Source organism: Pelophylax lessonae, assembly GCF_965119305.1.
Source record: "Pelophylax lessonae genome assembly, chromosome: 2".
Classification (NCBI taxonomy): domain Eukaryota; kingdom Metazoa; phylum Chordata; class Amphibia; order Anura; family Ranidae; genus Pelophylax; species Pelophylax lessonae.
Genome location: NC_138769.1, coordinates 388,989,751 through 389,016,184, shown reverse-complemented (window position 1 = coordinate 389,016,184; position 26,434 = coordinate 388,989,751). Strand labels below are relative to the sequence as shown.

Below are 26,434 nucleotides of genomic sequence, written 5' to 3'. Positions count from 1 at the left end.
CGATCTTGTACCCTGACCTTATGACTTCGCAAACCCACTTGTCGGGGATTCTGGAAAGCCATGGATCCGGGAACCGGCGAAGACGTCCCCCCACCCCAGTTATGGGTGGGGGCGCACCTTCAGGCTTTGGACGATTTATCTTCAGGTCTGGAGGGGGCAGGCTTTTGCTTGCCCGACCAACGTCCCCTGAAGCCTCCTGAAGGAGCTTTGGAGGACTTAATTTTTTCACCCGCGGGACGAAAAAACTTTTTGTGAGCAGAGAAAGAAGGCCCTCGTCTTTGACGAGGTCCTTTACCTTTAACATTTTGCGGTAAAAAGGTGCTCTTTCCTCCCGTGAGATCCTTAATGATCTCATCTAAGTTGGCTCCAAATAGACGCTCTCCTAAAAAGGGGATATTAGCCAATGCTTTTTTGGAACCTTGGTCGGCTAACCAACCTTTTAGCCACAGTGTACGCCTGAGAACCACTGCTGAAACTGATGCTCGCGCCAATAATGGAGTGGCGTCTAACGCCGCATCACACACAAACTGTAACCCCTGTATCATTTGTTCCAACAAATCTGATACCGCCTGAGGGACTTCTTCTAAGTCCCGGCGCAACCACTTGGTCCATTCAGTTACAGTCTGCGAAACCAGTCCAATAGCAATTATTGGTCTGAAAGCTGATCCAATCAAGGAAAACATGGTGCGAGACATAGCTTCTATCTTGCGATCCACTGGATCTTTAAAAGACGGGGCGTCTTCTAAAGGAATAACCGTGGCTTTATTCAATCTAGCAATTGGTGAATCCACCACAGGTGGTTCTGTCCATTGCTTAATGAGGGTTTCCTCAAACGGATAACGCCTGTTAATGCGTTTAGAAATAGCAGAAGTGCGTTTTGGCAGACTCCATTCTTCTTTGATTGGATTGCCAAAACATTTGGGCAATGGAAAAACCTTCGCTACTTTGATGCGTTTTTTAGTCCCAGCTAGTTTCAGCTATTTCCGACGGATTACCCTGTAATCTTAAGGTTTCTTGAACAGATACAATGAGTGCGTTTATCAACGCTTCCTCTCGGGCTATGGCTGATGCCGAAACATCCTCCTCACTGAAGAGACAGTACCCGAGACACCAATCCCAGATGAAGTACCTGCAACTGCAGAAATAGGCTCAGATTCTGAATCCGAAGTTTCAGATAATAAGGGGTTAGGCGGGGGTCGCTTTCTTGCGCCCTGTCCCTGACAAGCCACTTCCACCCGGGACACAAAAGTTTCCATAATAGCTGACAATGATTCAACCGTCAGTGGGGTGCTGGAGGATCCTGCAGACACCTCGAGGGGATCCGGTGGAGATACATGAGTGGCAGGGTCCATGTTAATTCAGGACACCTCTGCCAGAAAAAACAAAAACTTTTTTTTTTTTTTTTTATGTGTATCCCCCTAGCGCAATAGCGCCCCTCAGAGTACCTGCTTCTTGATCCCCACAGAGAGAGAGAGGGACCCTCAAGGCTCACCACCCGATGCAGAGAAGTTTCCAACCAACTGCAGTCAGCGTCTGTCTTTTACAGACTGGAAAGAGCTGTGTTAGTTTTCCCGGGTAGAAGGACGTGGCTCCGCCCCCTGTGTACGCCTTCCGGCGTTCCCAGCTCTCCACGAGGTAGCTGGGCTCATCAAACATGGCCGCCCCCATACAGGAGACAATAGACTCCAAAAACATGGCGGCCGGCGTGACCTGAGGACATTCATGCACCCGGTCTACGGCAAAATGGCGGCTGACTGCCGAAATCGTTTTTCCCAGCACATCCACCTGCATCTCTGCTAAATGGCGGTTTATCGATCTGCAGGAGGTACACTACAATTAAGGTAGGATTATACCTCCTATGTCTGCTGTAATACTACAGTCTGCTGGGTAGAGTGTTAGCTCTCAAACCAAGTCCACTTCCCACCAAACACATGCTGTATTTACAAGGGGGACTTTTAGTGTCAGACAGATACTGACCATGTATGGAGGGGCCCATAATTCATACTGCCTCATAACGAGGAAAAAAGGGAACGTTTACTCACCATACCGAACCAGCAGGCACCCTCTCTTCACAATACCCTCTCCACCGGGGTGGGGGGCTGTGGACCACTCCGGACGCCTCGACTCTCTGGTTCCTGGCGTCCAAGCGAGACTTTTAACTCGCAAGGTCAGTCCCTCCAATGGGACTCAGTCGCGGCCGACCCAGCGAGGAGCTCTGGTCTGCACGCGCTCGTAGGCAGAAACCGGGGGGTGACCACTGGATCTCAACATCCAGCCCGTCGCCCGGCCCCGCATACTTACTTGAATGTGTCGCGGCCGACCAAGCGCAATGCAATGGTCTGCGCGCGCTCGTAGGCCGGCTGGGGTGACCACTGGTGTCGCCCAGTCCGGCGTATTTGCTTGAAGATCTCACAGGAAAAAACACTGGAGAAAAAACTACCTAAAAAATATTTTTTCTAAAAAAAAATCTTGCCAGGACCAGAGATCCCAGCAAGGAACTTAGGTCCTTAGTCCTGACTAGACAGAAAAAAACTGATGCCTTGTAGCAGAGAGAGGGAGGATATACTAGGGTGGAGCCAGAACGTTTTTTCTTTTCTGCCTAGTCCTACTCCTGCGGAGACAACATAACCCAGTTCTTGTGAATCAAGAAGACTACGTCTGTCAATGAGCGACAGAGAAAAAATAATTGCAAAGAAAAAACCTGCTTGGACCCCACAGAGAGAGAAAGCGACCCCAAGGCTCACCACCTGATGCACAAGTTTCTATCAACCTGCTCCCAGCACTGTCTGTTACAGACAGGAAGTCTTTGGCTCGTTTTCCCGGGTAAAGGAGGCGGCTCCGCCCCTTTACACGCTTTCCGGCGCCTCCCATACTACTCCTCGAGGTGTTTGGTCATCTCCAAAATGGCCGCCCCCATGCTGGAGTCACGAGGTTACGCCAAGATGGCGGCCCCCGCGCGACCTGTGGGAAGATGGCAGCGGCCTGTGGAAAGATGGCAGCGGCCTGTGGAAAGATGGCAGCGGCCTGTGGAAAGATGGCAGCGGCCTGTGGAAAGATGGCAGCGGCCTGTGGAAAGATGGCAGCGGCCTGTGGAAAGATGGCAGCGGCCTGTGGAAAGATGGCAGCGGCCTGTGGAAAGATGGCAGCGGCCTGTGGAAAGATGGCAGCGGCCTGTGGAAAGATGGCAGCGGCCTGTGGAAAGATGGCAGCGGCCTGTGGAAAGATGGCAGCGGCCTGTGGAAAGATGGCAGCGGCCTGTGGAAAGATGGCAGCGGCCTGCTGCGGCCTGCGGAAGATAGTCATCGGTCTGTGCGGCCTGCGGGAGGTGTACGGCCTGTGGGAGGATGGCGGCCTGCGGGAGGATGGCGGCCTGCGGATGGCGGTAGTCCAGGCACAGGCATCGGCCTGTATTGCACCTTATGTATCAGGTAAGATGCTATCACCCTCTTACATGGCCATCCTAACAGTAATGCCAGCCACTGACTTCAGTCATGGTCCCTTACAGTGCCCCTCATACAGTGACTTTCGATTGTCAGCTCCCAAACCAAGCCTTCTGGTTCCTATTCACTAAATCACCCTCAAGAGGGGGATCTGTGACACCTGTTATAGGATAGAGGGGGGATCCAGGATTATAAAGGCCCAGTCATCCCAGGGAGGGGCCCGTGTCCACCCACAAACCCGACAGGGGGAGAGGGGGAACATCTTACTCACCATACCGGAACCAGCGGGCGCCACTCCTGACAGAACCCCTCTCCACCAAGGTGGGGGGGCTGTCAACCAATACGGACGCCATGACTCAGTTTACAACTGGTCGTCGGCGACCAGGCGAGACGTTTAACTCGCAGGGTCAGTCCCCGTCCAGTGGGACTATGTCGCGGCCGACCCAGCGCGGCGCTAGGGCCTGCACGCGCTCGTAGGCTGACTGGGGTGACCACTGGATCTTAACATCCAGCCCGTCGCCCAGTTTCAGCATACTTGCTTGAAGATCTCACAGGAACAACTGGAGAAAAAAGCTGCCTAAAAAAAGTTTTTCTAAAAAAATCTTGCCAGGACCAAGGATCCCAGCAAGGAACTTAGGTCCTTACTCCTAACTAGACAGAAAAAAACTGACATCCTGTAGCAGGGAGAGAGAGGATATACCCTCTGGGACTGCCCCTAAGGTGTGGCCAGAACGTTTTCCTTCTGCCTAGTGTCCTACTCCTGTAGAGGGCAGTATAACCCGATTTGATATTAATCAAGAGGACTGCGTCTGTCAATGAGCGACAGAGAAATAACATTTTTATATTAAAGTAGTACTAAAAGCTGAGCCTTTTTTTTTCATGGATATAATAATTTTAAATATAATGTACAATACTAGTAAACTTTTACTTTAAATGTACTGTAATTGTAAAGCCTTATATCACCTCTAGTCTATCGGCTTCCACCTTCTCTGGGTTCAGATGCTCCTCCTCCCTTCACAGAGCCCTTGAAGTGATTGCAACAACAATCTTGTTATACTCACCCTCTCTGTGTATTGAATTTGCACACAGCAGCACTGATTCTCCTCTTCTGCCCCCCCCCCCCCGGAACTTCTGGCCCCTCCTGCCTTCAAAGTGCCCCTAAAGGAAGCAGCAAAGTATAGTACTGTACAGAGTGTCCCTATAGCAAGGTAAAAAGAAACCTCTGCCTTTAGAATCACTTGGTTCCTTCTCTTGCCCAGGACTACATTTCCCATGAGGCATTGCTCCTCACACCTTAACAAGTTCTCTGCCATCTACTGAGACATGTATGGACGGTGTACTGAGATGTATGTGCGTTGCACTTTATTTTCTGATATGTAAACAAATAATGCATTCTGTATGCAGGACAACTAATCGGCTGACCGATTAATCGATTACGAAAATAGTTGACAACTATTTTTATAATCGATTAGTTGTCGATTAATCGATTAGTTGTTTCAGCCCTACAACAGTCATGGCGTTAAAGCCAGGGTCTGAGAGGATGGAATAGGGAACCTTGGGCCAGCAAGTCTGATCTGTTTGGAAAAGGCCACGGCTTACCCGCCAGAAACCCAAGTATGTCTGTGTACTATGTTTTCCTGGGCCAATTAGGTGCCATGAGAATCACCAGAACACTTTCTACCTCTATCTTGCATAGCAGTTGAGAGAAGATCATCAGAGAGAAGGCATAAACTAGTTGCAGCTGAGTTCAAAGAGTCACCAGAACATCCACTGCAAAGGCTAGAGGGATCCCTGTGTCTTGGCCACAAATATGTCCACATTTGGTTTTCCCCACCCTAGCATCCAGAGAGGTTTCAAAATCTTTGACCAAGACCACTCCCCTCAGTCTAGGCATTGAGGGCTTAGAAAATCCATCGGCCAATTGTCCACTCCCAAAACAAGCACTGCTGGGAAAACTGGAAAAATGGATTTTTGTAAAATCTTACCGTAAAATCCTTTTCTCTTAGCTCATTGACAGACGTTGATAGTCCTCGGTGATACAGCACCTTCGGGTTATGTTGCCTCCACAGGAGTAGGACTAGACAGGAAATAAAATGCTCTGGCCACACCTTAGGGGCAGTCCCAGAGGGTATATCCTCTCTCTCTCTGCCTCAGCAAATCAGTTATGTCACAAAAGCAGTCTTTAGAGAATTTAACCCAACCCAACTCAAAAACAGAGGGGCGGGTACTACGTCTGTCAATGAGCTAAGAGAAAAGGATTTTACGGTAAGATTTTACAAAAATCCATTTTTCTCTATCGCTCATTGACCGACGTAGTCCTCGGTGATACAGCACCTTCGGGAAGTCCCAGAGCAGTATCACAAATGAGGGGTGGGAAAATGGAAATCAAATCCAATCCAATCTAGAAGGCCCAACCGGTGCCAACTAGAAGTTTACAATGCTCATCCTTAATGATGAGACTCAACAAAAACATTTTCAAACAGAAAAAACCCTCGAGGTAGACCACCGGTCTCCTCAAATTGCGGCCTGCAAAACCTTGCGGCCAAATGAGGCATCCGCCGATGCCATGACATCAATTTTATAAAATTTTGTAAAGGTATGTACAGACGACCAGGTGGCCGCCTTACATACCTGGACCACTGACGCCTGATGGCGAAAGGCCCAGGAAGTACTGAGCGCTCGAGTGGAGTGCGCCCTAACAGGGAACGGAGGACTCTGACCCTTAATAGAATAAGCCTGTACCACCGTCTGTCTAATCCATTTGGCAATAGTCGCGGCAGATGCAGGCAACCCCTTTCTGGGGCCATCCGTGATCACAAAAAGTGAATCCGTCTTACGGAACGATTCCGTAGCCTTCAGGTATACCCTGATTGCCCGAACCACATCCAAGGAATGCAACGCATGTTCCCGATGATGATTGGGCTGAGGACACAAGGAAGGTAGTACAATATCTTCATTCAGATGAAAATCTGAAACCACCTTAGGAAGAAAGGATGGCTTAGGATGGAGTACTACCTTATCCCTATGAATCACCAAGTATGGGGACTGGCATGATAAAGCGGCCAGTTCTGACACCCTGCGTGCAGAAGTTATAGCCACCAAGAAGGCCACCTTCTGGGATAAAGTAAGCAAGGGAATCTCCCTGATGTTTTCAAAAGGAGGTTTCTGTAGAACCGACAAAACCAAATTAAGATCCCAGGGCGGTAAGGGCGCGCGGACTGGTGGAGCCAGGTGCCGCACCCCCTGGATGAAATTCCGCACCAAGGACTTGGTAGCTAAAGGTCTCTGAAAGAAGATTGCTAATGCTGAAACTTGACCCTTGATGGTGCTCAAGGCTAGCTTCTGCTCAACCCCTTTTTGCAAAAAGGCCAATATTCGAGTCACCGAATAGGTACGTGGAGGAAATCCTAAAGATTCGCACCACGCGATATAAGTCTTCCATGTGTGATAATAGACCTTGCTGGAAGTCGCTTTCCTTGCTTTAATAAGGGTAGGAATGACTGAAGCTGACAACCCTCTGTCCTTCAGTACTTGGGTCTCAATGGCCAGGCCATTAAAACCAGCGACTGTAAAGCACAATGGTAGATTAGTCCTCGAGACCGCAGATACTCCCTGAGACGCAGTTCCCACGGAACGTCCGCGACTAGCAAGTCCAAGTCGGCCAGGCCGGCTTGACGAGGCCAGCCTAGAATTTCTAGGACCACTGGCACTGACGGGATTTGAACCAGGTGTCCCTAGAGCTATCTGGCCCCGACCATCCTACAAAGTCTGGTCGTTTTCTGTTCCCACACATTTATCCGACACCTGATTCCTATCAGGAACGGTGATCTCTCCTGGTTGAATCTCAGGGACCGAAGTCACCCGGCTAGAGGCTTCTTGGTCTGTCTGGTCAACCAGATCCGATTCCTGTGGGGAATTGAGACTAATCTTAGGAAAAGGTAAAGGAAAAGATCTGTTCAGGGAACGGTGACTACCGCTCCCTGTAGTACTTAAATGTTGGAAGGGAAGAATCGCACCGGTAGTAGTAGTCGATGCTCGATCTAATGTCCTGAATACCGGTGAAAACGCCCCCCCACCCTCAACGTGGGTGGGGGCGCACCTTCAGGCTGTGTAATCCTTTGCTTCGGGTTTGGCTGAGTCGGTCCTCTGTTTGTCCGACCAGCCTTTCTTGAACCCTCCTGGAGGAGTCTTGCCTTTCCCGCTTGTTCCAGCCGGGCGTGCGAACCCTTTATGGGCGGTAAAGAAAGGTCCTCGCTTGTTGCGAGGTCCCTTAGCTTTAGCAGCCTGTGGCAAGAAAGTGCTCTTGCCCCCAGTGGCATCCTTAATAATTTCATCTAGGGTGGCCCCAAATAGGCGATTCCCCTGAAAGGGGAGATTCGTCAAGGTCTTTTTGGAACCTAGGTCAGCTGACCAGCATTTTAACCACAGCACACGTCTGAGGATTACCGCTGACATAGATGCATGCCCTAATAGGGGGGTAGCATCCAGACAAACTGTAGCCCTTGTATAATCTGTTCCATCAAATCAGATGTTCCCTGGGGGATATCTTTTCCCCTTAGGTCTTGGCGTACCAATCTCGCCCATTCCGTTAGTGTCTGGGAAACTAGACCAATAACAATTACTGGTCTAAATACTGACCCTATCAGGGAGAAGATAGTGCGGGACTCCGCTTCCATCTTTCGATCCACCGGATCCTTAAAGGACGAAGTGTCCTCCACTGGGATAACCGTGGCTTTATTCAGCCTGGAAATAGGTGGATCCACCACTGGTGGTACCGTCCATTTCTTAATGAGGGATTCCTCAAACGGATAGCGTCTAGCAATACGCTTGGAAATAGTAAAGGTACGCTTAGAATGCTCCCATTCTCCTTTAATTTTATTACCAAAACACTTGGGTACAGGAAAAACCTTCACCGTTTTGATGGGCTTGTTAGTACCAAAGGGAATCTCTGTTTCAGTTGCCTCTGCTGGTAAAACCTCAAGTATTAAGGTTTCCCGCACCGCCACAACTAGTGCGTCCACCAATGCTTCTTCCTGAATTATGGCGGAAGAATGAACGTCCTCCTCACTGTCTGAGGGAGCTTTACCTGAGATAACAGCCCTTGCAGAGGGACCTGCAGCTGCAGTGACCGTCTCTGAATCTGAGTCAGAGGGGTCAGATAATATAGGGGTAGGCTGGGGTCGCTTTCTTGACCCCCGTCCCTGACAGGCCGCCTCCACCCGAGCCACCATAGACTCCAAAACTGCTGTAAATGCATCCATACTCTGTGCACCGGCGGGTCCCGTGGCCCCCTCGAGGGAAACAGGTGGGGGTACTTGTGTGGCAGGGTCCATGATTATTCCAGTAACTACCCGGAAAATACAATCCAAACTTAAATAAAAAACTTTTTTTTTTTCCAGACCCCCAGCGCCACAAAAGCCCCTCAGTGTTACCTGCTAGGGATCCCTATCGATCGAGAGAGAGAGAGATAGACCCCCAGGCTCACCACTTGATGCTCAGAGTTCACTGCAACAGGTTACAGCGCTGTCTTCACAAACAGGAAGTCTTTTGGCTGGCTGCCCAGGAAGAAAGGAGGCGGCTCCGCCCCTCTGCACGCCTTCCGGCACCTCCCCTAGCTCCACGAGGTGTTTGGGTCACCTCAAACATGGCCGCCCCCATGCTGGAGACACGAGGCTACGCCAAAATGGCGGCCTCGTGTGATCTAGCAAACAATGGCGGCGGTTGTACCGAATAGCGGCGTGACTGCAGAGCATCACAACACCTTCTCTACATGGGGATTTAGCCTGGTCGGCGGTACCGGACCCTGGCGGACCGCATGGCCGTCGAAAGGCCTGCTATTGCTGGAGACTTGACTTGGAAAGCAGTCTACATGTCCGTGGCTTCTGACTGGTAGGATACTTATATTATCACAGTAAGATTCCCATACTGCCACTGATTACAATCTTTTAACATATTTACAATTAGATTGTCAGCTCCCAAACCAAGCCTCCTGGCTTTTTGCACATAAAAATCACACTCAAAGTAGGGGGATCTGTGCCATGTTATAGGATAGAGGGGAACTCATCCTTACCATACAGAGAGGGGCCCGCGTTCACCACAAGACCCGTCAGGGGAAAGGGGGAACATACTACTCACCATACCGGAACCAGGCGGGCACCAACTCCTGAAAGTACCCCTCTCCACCGGGGCGGGAGGGCTGTCGACCAATACGGACGCCGTGACTCATGGTCCTTGGCGTTTCAGCGAGACGTTTAACTCGCAGGGTCAGTCCCTCCAGTGGGACTATGTCGCGGCCGACCCAGCGCGGAGCTATGGCCTGCACGCGCTCGTAGGCTGAACTGGGGTGACCACCGGATCTCAACATCCAGCCCGTCGCCCAGTTCAGCTTTCTTGCTTGAAGATCTCACAGGAACACTGGAGAAAAAAAGCTGTCTAAAAGATCTTTTTAAGAAAAAAATCCTGCCAGGACCGAAGATCCCAGCAAGGTATCTAGGTCCTTACTCCTGACTAGACAGAAAAAAACTGATTTGCTGAGGCAGAGAGAGAGAGGATATACCCTCTGGGACTGCCCCTAAGGTGTGGCCAGAGCATTTTATTTCCTGTCTAGTCCTACTCCTGTGGAGGCAACATAACCCGAAGGTGCTGTATCACCGAGGACTACGTCTGTCAATGAGCGATAGAGAAAGTAAGATTCTGTCCATGAGAGTATTACTCTTGTTTCTTTCATGGCTAATGGGCTTCTGGTACCCTCTTGATAATTTATGTAGTTCTTAAGGATGGCGTTAAAACTATCAGCAAAAAGCTTAGGCAGAGTAATAACTTTTCAGGGCATAGCTATTCCTGAAGTGCACAAATTAATGAATGGCTATGGAAAAACTCTTTACTTAGCCAGTCTCTTAGTACCCATAGGGCACTGTTTTGGCTGTGAAGATTCAGGTGCAGACTGTTGGGCACTGCATCAATTAGGGAGTTCACAGTGGAAAGCATTTCATGCAAAGCCATGTATCTCAAACTTTTTTTGGGGGGGAGGGGGGGGGAGAATCCTCTGCTGCTTTAACTACAAAGTCAGCATCTCTAACACAACACTTTCCTTCATAAAAACTTTAAAGTTAGAGGTTCTGCTTCTGGTTCCTGAGTCAAAAGGAATAGCAGCATTTTTCCAAATAATGCAGACATAGTGTCAGATAAATTGGCTTTTTCTCAGATGGGCTGCATGGTGAGTGCCTGAGAGAGAGCATGAGTCAGAAAAGGGGAGTGGTGCCAAAAAAAAGACATTGCTCCTGGACAAGGTAACAGCTAATCACCCTGAACCGTGTTCAGTGTTTCCTGTAGGCTGCCTGTGGAACACATACTATTTAGTTATTTAGTAGGGGTGTTGAATATTATCGCAGCATCGATGCATCGCAATTCAGACGTTTGCGATTCCCCAACAATGCTGCAAGTCGGCCGAATCGATTGCCGCTGACGTCATCATCAGCGCCGTGGAGTGCTCTGCCTCTCCTGGAGAAACATTAAGGCAGAGCCTGCCTGGTGACTAAAGCCCCCTCCCCTTTCCAGGTTACACTGGAGAAGAGAGAGTCAGTTGATGAGATGACAGCCAGTTGAGTGAAGGAGGAGTAGCTTGAGGAAACCAGCATCAACAAAATCATCACTGGAGGCACCGGAAGGGAGAAGAGAAACACACACACACACACACACACACACACACACACACACACACACACACACACACAATATAGAGGAGGGGGAATCGAGTGATACTGAAAGCAAGTGAGAGCCATTGTCACTGATCACATCCCACCCACTACTATCCCCCCTCTGCCTGATCTTGTCCCTCCCACCACTATCCCACTGCCTGAACTCATCCCTCCCATCACTATCCCTCTGCATGATGATCACATCCCTGCCACCACTATCCCTCTGCCTGATGATCACATCCCTGCCACCACCATCCCTCTGTCTGATGATATCCCTGCCACCACCATCCCTCTGTCTGATCACATCCCTGCCACCACCATCCCTCTGCCTGATCTGATCCCTCCCACCACCATCCCTCTGCCTGATCTCATCCCTGCCACCACCATCCCTCTGCCTGATGATCACATCCCTGCCACGACCAATAGTTTCTCAGTCTATTCCACATTTCCATAGCTCTTACAGCAAGGACGCCTTTCTGTTTTTCCTCTATATGTAAAGAATGCCCATTTGTTCTCTGTAATGAACTGAAAGTAAATAACTTGTAGCCCTCTTTTGGGATTATGAGAATTACCCTCCCCAAATAGGATATTGCTCTAAGAGCAAATGACAATAAAAAAAAATGGAGTTCTTCTGACTGCTTGAATTTTTGTTTAACATGGGCATTAACCGCTTGCCGACTGCGCACAGTATATTTACTGCGGCAGTCGGCCCCGGCCAGGCAGAGTGACGTAGGTCTACGTCGCTCGCCTGTCACTCCTTCCAGAGCCAATAGCGGGCGGGCGCGCGCCCGCCGAGGCGCGCGCCCGCCTCGGCTCGTTCACGGAGGAGTGCGGGAGTGTGACTGGCGGACCCGATGTCCGCCGGTCACACTACGATCGCCGCTACAGCGGGAGAAAGACAGAGCGGCTTGTGTAAACAAGCCACCTGTCAGTTCTCCCTGTGTAAAAGTGAAGATCAAACAGTTCTACTATGTAGAACTGTTGATCTTCGTTTTTACACTAGTAGCCATGTCCCTACACAGTTAGAATCACGCCCCTAGGACACACTTAACCCCTCCCTGTCCAATACTGTTAACCCCTTCCCTGCCAGTGTCATTTTTGCAGTAACAGTGCATATATATAGCACTGATTACTGCAGTAATGTCACTGGTACCCCCAAAAGTGTCAAAAATGTCAGTCAAGGGTCCGATCTGTCCGCCGCAATGTCGCAGTACCGCAAAAAAAATCGCAGATCACCGCCATTACTCGTTAAAAAAAAAAACACCAAAAATGACAAAAATCTTTCCCTTTGTTAGTAAACGCGATAACTTTTGCGCAAACCAATCAAAATACGCTTTTTGCGATTTTTTTTACCAAACATAGGTAGCGTAAAACAAATTGGCCGAAAATTTTAAAAAATTTTGATTTTTACATTTTTTTTTGGGGGAATTTCATATAAAAAAAAGTGAAAAATATTGTTGTTTTTGCAAAAATTACGCTCTTTTTTTGTTTATAGCGCGTGATCAAAAAATCGCACAGGTGATCAAATACCACCAAAAGAAAGCTCTGTTTGTGGGAAAAAAAGGACGTGAAATTCGTTTAGGTACAGCGTCGCACGACCGCGCGATTGTCCGTTAAAGTCACGCAGTAAAAAATCGCAAAATAACCCCTGGTCTTTTAGCAGGAAAATCCTCCGGTGGTAAAGTGGTTAATCGTGATGCATCGTGGAATCGAATCAAATCGTTGATAGAGTAATTGTAATCAAATTGTGAGACCAGCGAAGATGGGCACCCCTACTATTTAGCCTTATGCCTGTGATCTGCCATTGCAAATGAGGGGATCCCAAATGGATTCAAGCCTGCAGAATAGATGTGTGATGTCTAGATATAAAAATTGCTGTAACCCAGGTGCTGAGTTGCAGTGGTTGTGTCACTGTAGAAGATGGCTGTGGGAATGCAGCAACGTACTACGTGCATTCCCAGCAAAAAAAGGCAGGTGGAAACATCCCCTGATAGGCATGGAGTAGTTTTCACATCTTTCTGAGACCAAGTTCAGATAGGACAGAAAAACATTACATTTGAAAATGTTAACTGAAGCACTAGAGACAAGGAAGGGGGGGGGGGAGGGGGTGCCACAAGGTGAACAATGCTCAGTCCTCTGCCTACTAAAATCATATCACATGCTATGATAAGGTTGAGGTGTCACTTATCATGGTGGGCATACCCCTGCAGGGGTAGTCAGGTTCTGGGATAGACCACAACCCTGGACCTGTATAGCACCATGCAGCTAAGTTCATATGCTGTACTTTATGCCAAGGTGAGCAACTAACACAGAATCTAGTACCTAAATCAAACAATATAGGTTGGCTCCAGAGGTACAACTAGGGGAGGAACCGATCTGGAAGCTGTAGTGTAGGACAAGTAGTCAAATGTTTATAAAGGGTTTCCAATTAAAAACTAAAATAAAAAATACTTCTCCAGGAGAACTGGTCTATCACCCAAGGACTCTAGAAAAAACTGGAACCTTGCAAAGCGAGCAAGGTTATATGGGTAAGCTCTAGGGACAGCCCTAGCAAAAGTTTTTGTCAGTATCCAGTCAACTGAAGGTAGCAGCATATAACCTATGGTCTATGAATACCAGTCCGGTGACCTGTACTGTACAATTAAAAAAAAACAAGAAAAAAAAAAATGTTTAGAATTATTTATATTTGAAAAACAATGCAGCTTACATTCTTAAATTCCACAGATGGCTTAACAAATAAGAAACAAAGCCACTTACCCCAATGTGACTATTTTTCTGGTCTTTTCCAGGCACATTGCTTGTATTTCAGCACTAAGTAGGTCGGCCTGTCTGTCATCTGCTTTACAACTAGAAGGCGCCTCAGGACTTCCATTTAGAGACCTCGGTGATCCATGTCTGCTACCATTCTTGGTTCCACTGTTACAGCCTTAAAACATATAACAAAGTTTTCCAACATAAGCACTTCCAAAAGTGTGATTGTTCATTCCAAATACATAAAGTTAAAGTAAAAATATATACCGTATGTATTAAAAAAATAAGGGCAGGGAGAGCTGCAAAACATCTGAGAGAGTGCTCTTGGAAATGTACAGTACTACAACTACTACAGTAGTTGTGTTGACAGCACAATATTTGGTATTTTCTTTCAACGGTAAACAAGACAGAATGGGGAGGTGAATCTCCCTAACTAGGGCACAGACCACAATCTAGCCTTGACATGGGTTTCTAATCACTTGCTTAAAAAAATAAAATAAAAAAAGGTTTTGCCTTCCGTTATAATTCAATTAAAAATAAATAAATAAAAATGTTTATTAAAGCATAAGTATTCACTCCCTTAAATCAATAGCTGATAAAAACACCTTTGGCTGCATTATTTGTGGGTCAAGTCTATACCAGCTTTTCAAATTTTGATCCTGCGAACTGCAGTCTTGGCAAAACTGCACTGACCGGTTTAATGAGGAATGTTGGGGAGCAGTATTTTTTTTTTTTTTTTCCAGTTTGAGTTTTATTAAAGGTATTATAAGAAGTTACATTGGTAAAAGGACAAATTCAAAAAGGCATATGGTATCAACAGATACTTAATAAAAACACTTTAGAATACAAATGAAGATGCTACACAGTACTAAACAAATCGAGCAGCACGATCCGGGTAGTATGCAAGAGATTAACCCTTTCCCTGCCATTTACTGCAGCAGGCTGGCTCTCCTGCGCGAACCAACGTAGCCCTACATCGGTAGCGCATGGTGCTGGGGGGGAGGTTGAGCGCGCTTACCGATCTCCCGCCCCCACTAAGCAGTGGGGATACCGATCCACGGGACCATCAGCGGCGATTGCCGCTGGGCACCCGCAACAGCTCCCCGCTGAGAGTGAAGGACGGCCAGCTGTTGTAAACACAGCTGACCGTTCTTTTCTCTGAAATTATCACAGCGAAACCTGTGATCCTTCTATATAGGATCACAGGTCTCTGTGGTTATTTCACAAGCCCATCCCCCATACAGTTAGTAAACACTCCCCTAGGCTCACACCTAACCCTTTGATCACCCATAGGTTAACCCCTTCCCCGCCAATGTCATTACTACAGTAACAGTGCATATTCTAAGAACTGATTACTGTAGCAATGTCACTGGTCACCCCAAAAGTGTCAAAAAATCAGTTAAGGGTCTGATCTGTCCGCCACAATGTCGCAGTCCCGCTAAAAAAAATTGCAGATCGCCACCATTACTATTAAAATAGATAAAAAATGACAAATTTTTCCTCTAGTTTGTAGACGTGATAACTTTTGCGCAAATCAATTAAAATACGCTTATTGCTATTTTTTTTTACCAAAAATGTGTAGCAGAATACAAATTGGCCTAAAAGGATGAAGAATTTTGATTTTTAAATTATTTTTCGGGAATGTTCTATAGCAGAATGTGAAAAAATTGAATTTTTGTAAGAACTTACCGTAAACATTCTTTTCTCTGAGTCCTCTGATAGTCGCCGCCCGATGGTATTAGCCTTCACTAATGGGTAATGGTGCACTCTGCAGGCGCAAGCTAGGCAGATAATTATCAGGTTAATACAAAAAAAACCTTTGTACCTCAGCACGCCACTAGAGGGCCATCCCACAGCCATTACCAGAAACCCAATCTGATATTACTTCAGTTTTGTAGAAAGCAGTACTGGAAGGCAACAACCCCCAGATACAAAAACCAGAGGGGTGGGGGCGCCGACTGTCAGAGGACTCAGAGAAAAGAATTTTACGGTAAGTTCTTACAAAAATTCTATTTTCTCTTACGTCCTCTGACAGTTGCCGCCCGATGGTATTAGCATTCACTAATGGGACATCCCAAAGCAGTGCAGGTATGAGGGGTGGGAAAGCAACGCAACCAGATAAGAAGGTAACGCAAATAACCGGGCTAGTAACAACCTGAGCCCACAGTAAAAAACTGAAACAAACCCAGAAAAAACACCCCAACAAGGAAAGACATTTAAAACAATGTCCCCAAAAACAACTGCCGCACTCAAAACTTTGCGGTCAAAAGAAGCATCCAAAGATGCCAAAATGTCCAGTTTGTAAAACTTTGTGAAAGTATTCCCCCTCCTCCTCTCCCTCAACGTGGAGGACCGGGACCCCTCAGGGGGACCATCGTCCATGGCAACCAATTCGGGCTCAGAGTCAGAGGACTGGGAGGGCTCAGGCCGTTCTTTATGGAGGAGCGTGCCGACATCCACAGATTCGCCTGGGACGCCAAAGTCGCCAGAGCAGCAGATATGGGTGCCAGGGGAGAGGATTCAGGTGTACCCGAAGTCCCCACCAGGTCTGCGGGGGATTATCACGGGAGACCATTTATGCGTTAAATGAAAAAAGGGACGCCGGCCCTTTAAATCGGCGGTTCCCGCAGGCCGCCCCCTGATTTGGTCAAATAATGGCCGAGATATAAGCAAAAATCCCCAGCACATTTTTTACACAGGATGATAAAATGGGAGAGGAGGAAATGACCTCACATCGCTAGAGGCCAGCCCTCGAGCCCAGAGAAAAGGTGTCTATTGAAAGTCAATGACAAAAGTCACAGGGAAAATGGTCGCTGCCCTTACTAGGCATGTTGCCCACATCCAAGATGGCGCCCGAACAGGAGACTGTTGCAGAAATCTCACATGGCTTCTGTGTTACACAGAGCTAGGAATCTGCAAACCACTAAAGTGGCGGCCGTTCCAAACAGCTGCAAAATAAATGCACCAAACACATTTCTGGCTATTAGCAGGGACCACAGGGAGACCCCCCACAGCATTCCCATGCAGCGCCCCCAGCGGGGGCAGATAGGGGAGGGAAAACCACAACCCGGCCAGAAGGGAGATCCTACAGAGACCGCCAGCCCTGCTATCTCCTAGGAGTGGGCCAAAAACCCCCCAAACGTTCCCAGGGACAAGGGGGTACAGTACTCACAATAGAATAAAAATACATAAATATTGCTGCGCCAAGTGAAAATAAATCAGACAAGTAATAATTGTGCACTGGGACTTTTGTTGCACTTTTGCACTTAATATCAGCATTGATTTGCTTTTATAATAATTTAATATAATTCATCCAGTATACACACAATTATTACTTGTCTGATTTATTTTCACTTGGCGCAGCAATATTTATGTATTTTTATTCTATGGTGTTTTGTGTATTGCACTGTTTGCAGCCTTGTGCGTTTATTTATTCACCATATTTGTTCACATATATGGCTTGTGCTGATTTTAATCACCTATTACTGTTTTTTTTTTTTTTTTTGCACATTTATTGAATTAGCAGCATCCATGGAAATTTTCAATTATTTTGAGACCCAAGAGGTCAAGCTAGAAGATATCTTCTCAGGTGACAAAAATAGGGGTAAAAATGAGGATGTTACAGATTGTTTTAAAAAATTAGGATCATTGATGGATAATAAAATAAGAGCCTGGTGGGATATAGTATCCCTGGAGCTATATATAGCTAACGATTTAGTACCAAGAAGGCTAAGATGGGATATTTCTCCCAATGATGGGTTAACAAGTGATGAAGCCCTCAATGATTGGTTTTTATTTTTTAATAATAAAGGTAAAGAACTTTTGCAATTCCTTTTAATTAGAAAACAAAAGAAACTCACAGCATTAGAACAATCCATTAAAGACATTAAAGACAAAATTGAACCATTTAAGGAATCAGCTGATTGCATTAGATTATCTGGTGAACTAAAAAAGAAAATGGAAAAAACAGACAAAGTAACGCAAGAGAAAAAGAGAAAAACGTTTCTACGAGATATAGGGGACTTTAGGAATCATGAAGTCTTCAAATGGCAACATCTATTAAAAGAGGAGGGTGGAGTAATGTCACGAGATAGTACCCAAGAAAGAGAGATGCCGAAACCATCTCTGGGCACCTCTGCATCAACGTCGCAAGGTGCGCAGGGGAGGGGGCACCAGAGAACCCCTAAACAACCACCACCTAATAGAGACACGTACAATCATTTAGCGCCCCCATATCGGGGTAATTGAAGGGGCAGAAGGCCTTTTAGGGGAAGACCCTCAAGAGGAAGAGGGGGTAATTTTAACCACAATTTTAATCAGAATTTTAACCACAATAACTACTGGCAAGGAGATTACCAACAATGGCCGAAAAGATTTCCTGAACAGAGAGACTCCTATACAGAAAGGGATAATGGTCATTATTATGACTTACCGCCATTTAATATCCCAACTGAAAATAGATTTACGCCTTTGCTGAATCAGGAAAGAGAACCCTCCCAGGAAGCTTTTTTAGGGAACCCAGGGGACCATGGTCATACCGAGAGTCCAACACCCAGGGGGACCAAAGAAAAGACAGAGGACGAAGAGCAGGGAGAAAATACCAAAAAAAGAAAATACAAGTAGGAACAGGTATTTTTAACATTAGCGATAAACCCTTGAATAAACAAGAACTTAAACTCTTAGATAAAGGTTTGAAATTTGCACCCGTCAAAAATTTGAATAAGTTTGACACGTATGTACATTTACAAAAATTTGTCCGCACTATCAATCAGAAAAAATATTTTCTATCCAAAATGGACACTAGACCTCTGGTGGTAGAAACTGGTCATCACTCGACCTTGAAGAACAGATCCGTGTTCAACCTGTTGAACACTAGAAATCAATATATTGAAGTATTCAGGAACATGGTAGCTGGTGATTTAGATAAATTGAATATCCGGAAGACACCCAATCCTCAATGGATAAAACAGGGTATCAAAGATTTAGAGAAGGATAAAAAAGTAGTTATTAGACCTGCGGACAAAGAGGGTGAATTGGTGGTGATGAATAGATCTTATTATAGAGAAGAAATGGAAAGACAATTATCCGATACAGTCAACTACCAGTTATTGAATAATAATCCGACAATCGAGTATAAAAAAAGAATTAAAACAGCTAATTAGGAAAGGGATTAAAAAAGAAATATTGAATAAAAAAGAAGGGTCATACTTGAATCCGTCAGCGTGTAGAACACCGATAATCTATTTTTTACCGATGATCCATAAGGATTCAAAAAACCACAGGGAAGACCCATTATTAATGGGATTGACCCGGTATGTGCCCGATTATTGCCCAATATATTGATTATTTTTTACAGCCATTGGTAACCCAAACTTGGGCTTTCACGAAAGACACGAAACACGTGATCCAATGCCTGGAAGGATTAGAAACTATAGATGATTGCATATTGGCCACAGCAGATGTCGGGTCACTCTATATGATCAGCAGACACTCTGATGCGATTGCATCCACTAAATGGGCCTTACAAGACTCGGATCTCTCGCCTAAACATAGGAAATACTTGCTAAAATGTTTGGAATTCTGTCTTCAGCACAATTATTTCTGGTATGACCACCACTATTATCTCCAAACAAGGGGCGTCGCTATAGGGGCTAGATTTGCCCCAAGCGTCGCCAATCTCTTCATGGCCCATTGGGAACAGGAATATATTTTGAAGGACCGCCCACCAGAACTATTATGTTACAGGAGATTTATTGACGATCTCCTGATTGTGTGGAAAGGGGATTATATGTCCTTCAATCTATTTAAAGAAAAAATGGATCGGAATAATAGGAATATTAAACTGTCCTGGAACATTTAGGAGAATATAGTCTTTCTAGACCTAGAGATTTTTAAGAGTCAGGGGGGAATATTTACAAAAAATCATTTGAAACCGACGGATAGGAATTCCTATCTTCCAGTTGACAGATGTCACCACAAAACGTGGCTCTGTAATATTCTCAAGGGTCAATTCATCAGATTAAAAAGAAACTGTACAAAGGAAATTGATTATATGACCCAATCAGAAATGTTAGGGAAGAGATTTTTAGAAAAAGGTTATACCATGGAAAGCATAGAGTCAGCTAAGAGACAAGTCCAACAAATGGATAGGAATTCTCTGATAGGAACAAATAATGGAGGAAGAAGAGAGAATAATAAAAATAAGGACTTTGAATTTAAATTAATTATGGATTTCAATGTGCAATACAAGCAAGTTGAAAAAATAGACAGGAAACACTGGGATATTTTGAAAAAATATAAAGTACTTGGACCAGTTTTACCAGAGAGACCGGGTTTTATTTATAAAAAAGCTCCAATTTTAAAGGATATGCTAGCCCCAGGAGCAATAGACCCTCCTATTCATAAAAAAGGAGGATTATTTTCATTTGTTGCTGGTTTTCACGCATGTGGAAGATGTTCGGCTTGCAGGCATGCAGTCAATAACCAAAAGAAAAAGAAAGAATTTACATCTAATAGTACAAAGAAAAGATACCCCATAAAAGATTTGATTACATGCAGCACAGTAGGGGTAGTCTACATGCTTGAATGCGGTTGTGGACTCCAATACATTGGACGCATATCCAGAAGTCTCAGTGTAAGAATGGGAGAGCATGTTAAAAATATCAAAGAGGGTTCCATAACACACAATGTATCTAAACATTTCAGAATAGTCCATGAGGGAAACCCCAGTTCCTTGAAATTTTGGGGAATTGAACGCGTGGTCAAACATTGGTGAGGTAGCAATTATATTAGACAACTAAGTAAAAGAGAGTCTTAATAGATATACGAGACCAAAGTTCTCATACCTAGGGGTCTTAATGTCGAATTCGACCAAAATTGTTTTATTAGTGATAAATAAACTGCTCTTTGTCCTGTAATTAATTTTAATATTTTAAAATTTTAATAATTAATATTTAATTAATATTTTAACCAAATATATTTGAATAATATTATTTATTTTATTAGATTTATCTCCTCCACTCTAATGAATTAATAATATAAATATCTTTGATTAGTCAATAATTAATTTTATTATTAATTTTAATTTACTAATATTAGGGTCCCCTTCGTTATATAGTTATTTATAATACCTTTATATATGCCTCTCATTTATAATTATATGTACTGATAATGTTTTTTAGTAGTAATACAGTAGTTTAATTATTTTATGTATGCTTTTTGAAATTTATGTATATTCTCTATGTGCTGGTTAATAGGTAATGAAGGAGTTAATGTGTAAAAGACAGAACTTCCAGGGATTGGATGAGAGTAGGCTCCTAATATAAAAACTAAGGAATGGCATTCTTTATATATTTCTTTACTTTTATCTAGTCTCCTATTTGAATATAGGGGATGATTCCTTGTTATAATGTGCCCTGTATTGAAAAGATTATCTCGTAATGCTGATGGTACCGCTATGCAGAGTGCGATCTGGATTCAGAGCATGGCGCGGTGCATCGTAGCATCGTTTCCAGTAGTTGGGCGGATAATCTAACATGGCACTACATAGGACGGACGGTCAGATCAGGCTCAACCCCGCTGACGAAGTCATCTGACGTAACGTGTACAGGGGAGGAGCCTACTCGCAGGAGGTCCTGTCATTACGAACGATCTGCTGTTTTCAGCCCGCACTGCTTAAGTGCAAGGGAATGAGAGTCTATTTACCTTTTGTTTTGGCAATAAAGCTTTTCAAACAGAGCATTAGATCGTATCTCCCCTTTATTTTTCTGCTGAGTTCTGCTGTGATCCTTACCGCACTCGGAGGGCAGTTAAGGTGGAGAGAGTGGAGATAACAGATTGTTGATCTATACGATATCCATGCGAGTATGACTCCTTGGAGTCTATTCTTAAGGTGAGCTGCTAATTTAGCACTAGTCACTGGGAGCACCTGTGTGGAGTGTGGAGCACTGTGGCACCTTAATTATTAAATACAGATGAAGATTAAGAGTCTTTATTTGAAGTGATTTTTTGGTCATTTATTGAACTTTTGGGATTCTATTATTAATATTCACCTGATCACCAACACTGGGACTTTTGTTGCACTTTTGCACTTAATATCAACATTGATTTGCTTTTATAATAATTTAATATCATTTATCCAGTATATGCACAATTATTACTTGTCTGATTTATTTTCACTTGGCGCAGCAATATTTATGTATTTTTATTCTATGGTGTTTTGTGTATTGCACTGATTGTTTGCAGCCTTGTGCGTTTATTTATTCAGCACATTTGTTCAGATATATGGTTTGTGCGGATTTTAATCACCTATTACAGTACTCACCAGTCCAGCAGTGGGCACTGCTCAAAAACGGGAGACCTCCCACCCTAAGTGGGGGTGCCGTCAGCCAAGGAGAGACGCTGGCAACACGCAGGTGATCCGGGTTGAGACATCCTCTGCGAAGCGCAGCTTCATCGGCTCGTCCCCATATGGAGGGGCACTGTCGTTGCGAGGCATGGGCGTACCAGTAACCTGTGACGCTCGTTGGCAGGCTGGGACTCCATAAGGATCTATGATACACAGTCCGAGGCCCAGCTCTGCAGTCACTTGAAGTCCTCCAGGAAAGGAATCCCTGGCTAACTAGTGATAGTGAGAAGAAATAAAAATATATTGTGTAAAGAGAAAACACTGAAATTCAGAAAAAAAAAAATATATAAGAAAGCCAAGACGCTAGGTCTCAGCAGAGAAAGACCTAAAGCGCTGCTGCTGAAGCTAGGCAGCATGAAACTGAAGAAATATCAGATTGGGTTTCTGGTAATGGCTGTGGGATGGCCCCCTAGCGGCGTGCTGAGGTACAAAAGTTTTTTTGTATTAACCTGATAATTATCTGCCTAGCCTGCTCCTGCAGATTGCGCCATTACCCATTAGTGAAGGCTAATACCATCGGGCGGCGACTGTCATAGGACGTAAGAGAAATATTGTCTTTTATTTTTTTTCAGAATTGTCGCTTTTTTTGTTTATAGCACAAAATTGCACAGGTGATCAAATACCACCAAAAGAAAGCTCTATTTGTGGGGAAAAAAGGACATCAATTTTATTTTGGTACAGTGTAGCACGACATCGCAATTTTCCGTTAAATTAACGCAGTTCCAAATCTCAAAATTGGCCTGATGAGAGGCCAAATCCTTCGGGTTAGTGGTTAAACTTGGCTGACCAGGCCATTTCTGCATTTTTTCCGTTGCTTTTTTATTTTTCCCTTTCAGTGTTTGTTTAAGACCCCAAAACCCTATATTTTCTGAAAGCACATGACCAGTAGAATACAAATAAGCTGCTACAGATTTTTAGGGCACAATGATATTTGGGCAAATGTTTATCAAAACAATATTTTTACTAATACACTAAAATCATTATTAGCAGGTAAACAGCACAGTTTACAGAAATCCTGCTAATTATAAAAGCTAACCTGTATTGAGTCAACAAATAAGCACTATTTGTACAATTTAGATTGCGCCTTTTTGCGCAATTGTTAAAATCGAACATACGCAAAAATGGAAATATCCAAACTTCTCAAAAAAATCTAGAGGTTTTCATTGTTCCCTTACAGCTTTCAGAGTTTAAGACCCCCAAACCATATATTTACTGAAAGCACATGACCTGCAGACTAAAAAGAAGGTGCTACTGATTTTACGCCCTGTGAGATTTGCGCAAATGTTTATCAAAACTATATATTTCACTGAAAATTCTGTAAATACATTTTTAGCAGATATAAAAACACAGCAAATTTTACAAAATTCCTACTAAATATAAATTCTTACCCTGTATTGAGTTAATAACAAAAATAGCAAACATGGCAAAAATGTAAATAACCAAATTTCTCTAAAAATCTGAAGGTTTTTATTGTTCCCTTACAGCTTTCAGAGTTTGTTAAAGACCTCCCAAACCACATATTTTCTGATAGCATAGGACCAGTGGAATAAAAGGAAGGGAAGTTGCTATGGATTTTTAAGGCCCCACGATATTTGCGCAAATGTTTACCAAATCAATATTTTCTCTAAAAATACACTAAAATAATTTATAGCAGATACAAACACTGCAAATTTGACAAAATTCCTCCTAAATTCCTACTAAATATAAAAGCTTACCCTGTATTGAGTTCATAAATAACAAATATTTGTAAATTTTTATTTGCACCTTTTTGCAAAATGGTGAAAACTGAACATACACAAAACTGTAAATAACCAAATTTCCCAAAGGAGAAAGATTTTCATTTTTCACTTTCAGCTTTCAGAGTTTTTAAATGAGCCCACAAGCTTTAAATTTTCTGAAAGCAAAAAGCCACAAGAAAAAATGGAAGGTGCTACTGATTTTTAAGGCCACGCAAGATTTGCCAAAACAATATTTTAGCTAAAAATGCACTAAAATCATTATTAGCAGATACAAACACAGCAAATTTTACAAAATCCCTGCCAAGTTCCTTCTTAATACAAAAGCTAAACCTGTATTGAGTTAATATTTTTACATTTTAAATTGCACCTTTTGAGAAATAGGGAAAATCGGATGTATGCCAAGTTTTTCTGAAAATGTGGAGGTTTTCCTTTTTCACTTACAGCTTTCAGAGTTTATAAAATACCCCCCCCCCCCCCCCAAACCATATATTTTCTGAAAGCACATATTCAGTAGAATAAAAAGAAGGTGATACTGATTTTTAAGGCACTGCGATATTTGCTCAAATGTTTATCAAACCAAAATTTTCTAAACACTAAAATCATTAATAGTGGATTCATACATGGCAAAATGTACACAATTCCTACTAAATGTAAAAGTTAAAATAGTTTTGAGTTAATAAATAACAAATATTTGTACATTTTAAATTGCACCTTTTTGTGAAATGGTGAAAACTGAATGTACGCAAATGTGTAAATAAAAACAATTCACTCTAAAAATCCAGTGGTTACCAATGTTCACACTGGTGCGATGCGAGAAACCCTGCGGAACCAATGCGGGTTCCCGCATTGCACCTGAATCACTGGCAGTTCACTCTGCCCTCCGTGAACTACTACGGTTGCCAATACAAAAGGTAATGACACAGCCAGATCGGTTTGCAGATCGCAGTGCAAACTGTGATTTCGGCCAGGAATCTAATAACATGGGTGTTTTCTCACCCATGTGATCAAATTCTGGTGTAGACAAAAAAATGGGTCCTGCACGAGTTTGGCCTGAACGTGATGCAAATTCAGCCAGTTTGTATGGCTGAATTTGCATCGCACAGACATTGCATGTGATCTGCACAGGAATGTGGTGCAAATAACATGCGACGTCTTGACATTCCACCAATATGAACCGGCCCTCAAACCAGACATTTTCTGAAAGCACATGACCTGCAGAATAAAAAAAAAAGTGCTACTGACTTTTTGGGCACTGCAATAATTGTGCAAATGTTGATACCACTATTGTCACAAAAAAAAATACACTACAATCCTTAATGGTGCACATAAACACAACATAACTTGCAAAATTCCTGCTAAAATTACTATTAAAGCTACTAAAATTACTACTAAAATACTTCACGTGGCATATTAAAGTGTACACCCATGGAGGGCCATGTTTATCCGCACAGAGATGCACAGGTGGTCTCATTTATGTAATTTGGGATGCAACGGTTGCACAGGCATAGCTGCTGTTCCCAATCTGACATCCGTGTGGGTGCACGACCCCCGAACGCAGACAGTGTGAGCTCAGGGACATGCACGTGGACATACATGGATGTCAAATTGGGAGCAATGGCTCTGTTCGTGTAGTTGCTACATCCCAAATGACCTCAATGGGACTGCCTGCACAGAGATGCACGCAACACATGTGCATCCCTGTAAAGGTACGCTGTGTATGCCCAGTGTGAACAAGGCCTTAGGCCCCTTTCACACAAGCAGACCGACCAGGTCTGCCTGTCCGTTTTTCAAGCGTGCCCAATTGGACCACCCATTGTTTAATATGGAGAGGCTGATGTAAAACAGAGTCCGCTCCATGCGTTTATTTTTTTTTTTTTTAAGAAATCTATATTTTTTTTGGGGGGGGGATCTTTGATGAGATATCAGAGGTCTAAACGGTTTGGGTGTGGTGGGTGGGGAATCAGTGCTGGGGGGAGAAGGGGGAATGGAGGGGATAGGAAAGGAGGGTGGGGTGGGGTGGACCTACAGCAGTGCTGTAGGTGCATACACTGTACAGACCTGGTAGTAAAAGGGTTAAAGAGTAAGCGATAGATCATAACGGAAATAATAAAAGCAAGCATAATTAATCTGTTTGGAAAGAAAGGTCTACACTGGGCCTTGCTAGGAGTAAGATATCAAGGCTGTAACCCTTCCTTATTCTGATGAGGGAGATTATTAAGATAGTGGGGCACTTTTGGTATGAGTTAGCAGGGGGTTTCCAATTTTTAAGAAATCTGGCCATGGTAAGATGAGCTCTGACAAACATATTTAATGTGGAAATGCTGATTTAGAATCACAACGAGCTGTGGGAGAGTAAGAAGAGCAGCGGATTTCCAGTTCTGAGCAATAGAAAGGCATGCT

At 44.3% G+C, this 26,434-nt stretch overlaps 1 protein-coding gene across 2 annotated transcripts in view; it reads right to left on the bottom strand.

The window, feature by feature from the left end:
* TRIM37 (tripartite motif containing 37) overlaps positions 1-26,434 on the bottom strand; it is a 442,208-nt gene that overhangs the window by 79,665 nt on the left and 336,109 nt on the right. For both annotated transcript variants that reach the window (XM_082244828.1, XM_082244829.1), the window contains exon 21: positions 13,895-14,063. In XM_082244828.1, the coding sequence (XP_082100954.1) occupies positions 13,895-14,063 (169 nt within the window). The remainder of the gene's footprint in view (positions 1-13,894; positions 14,064-26,434) is intronic.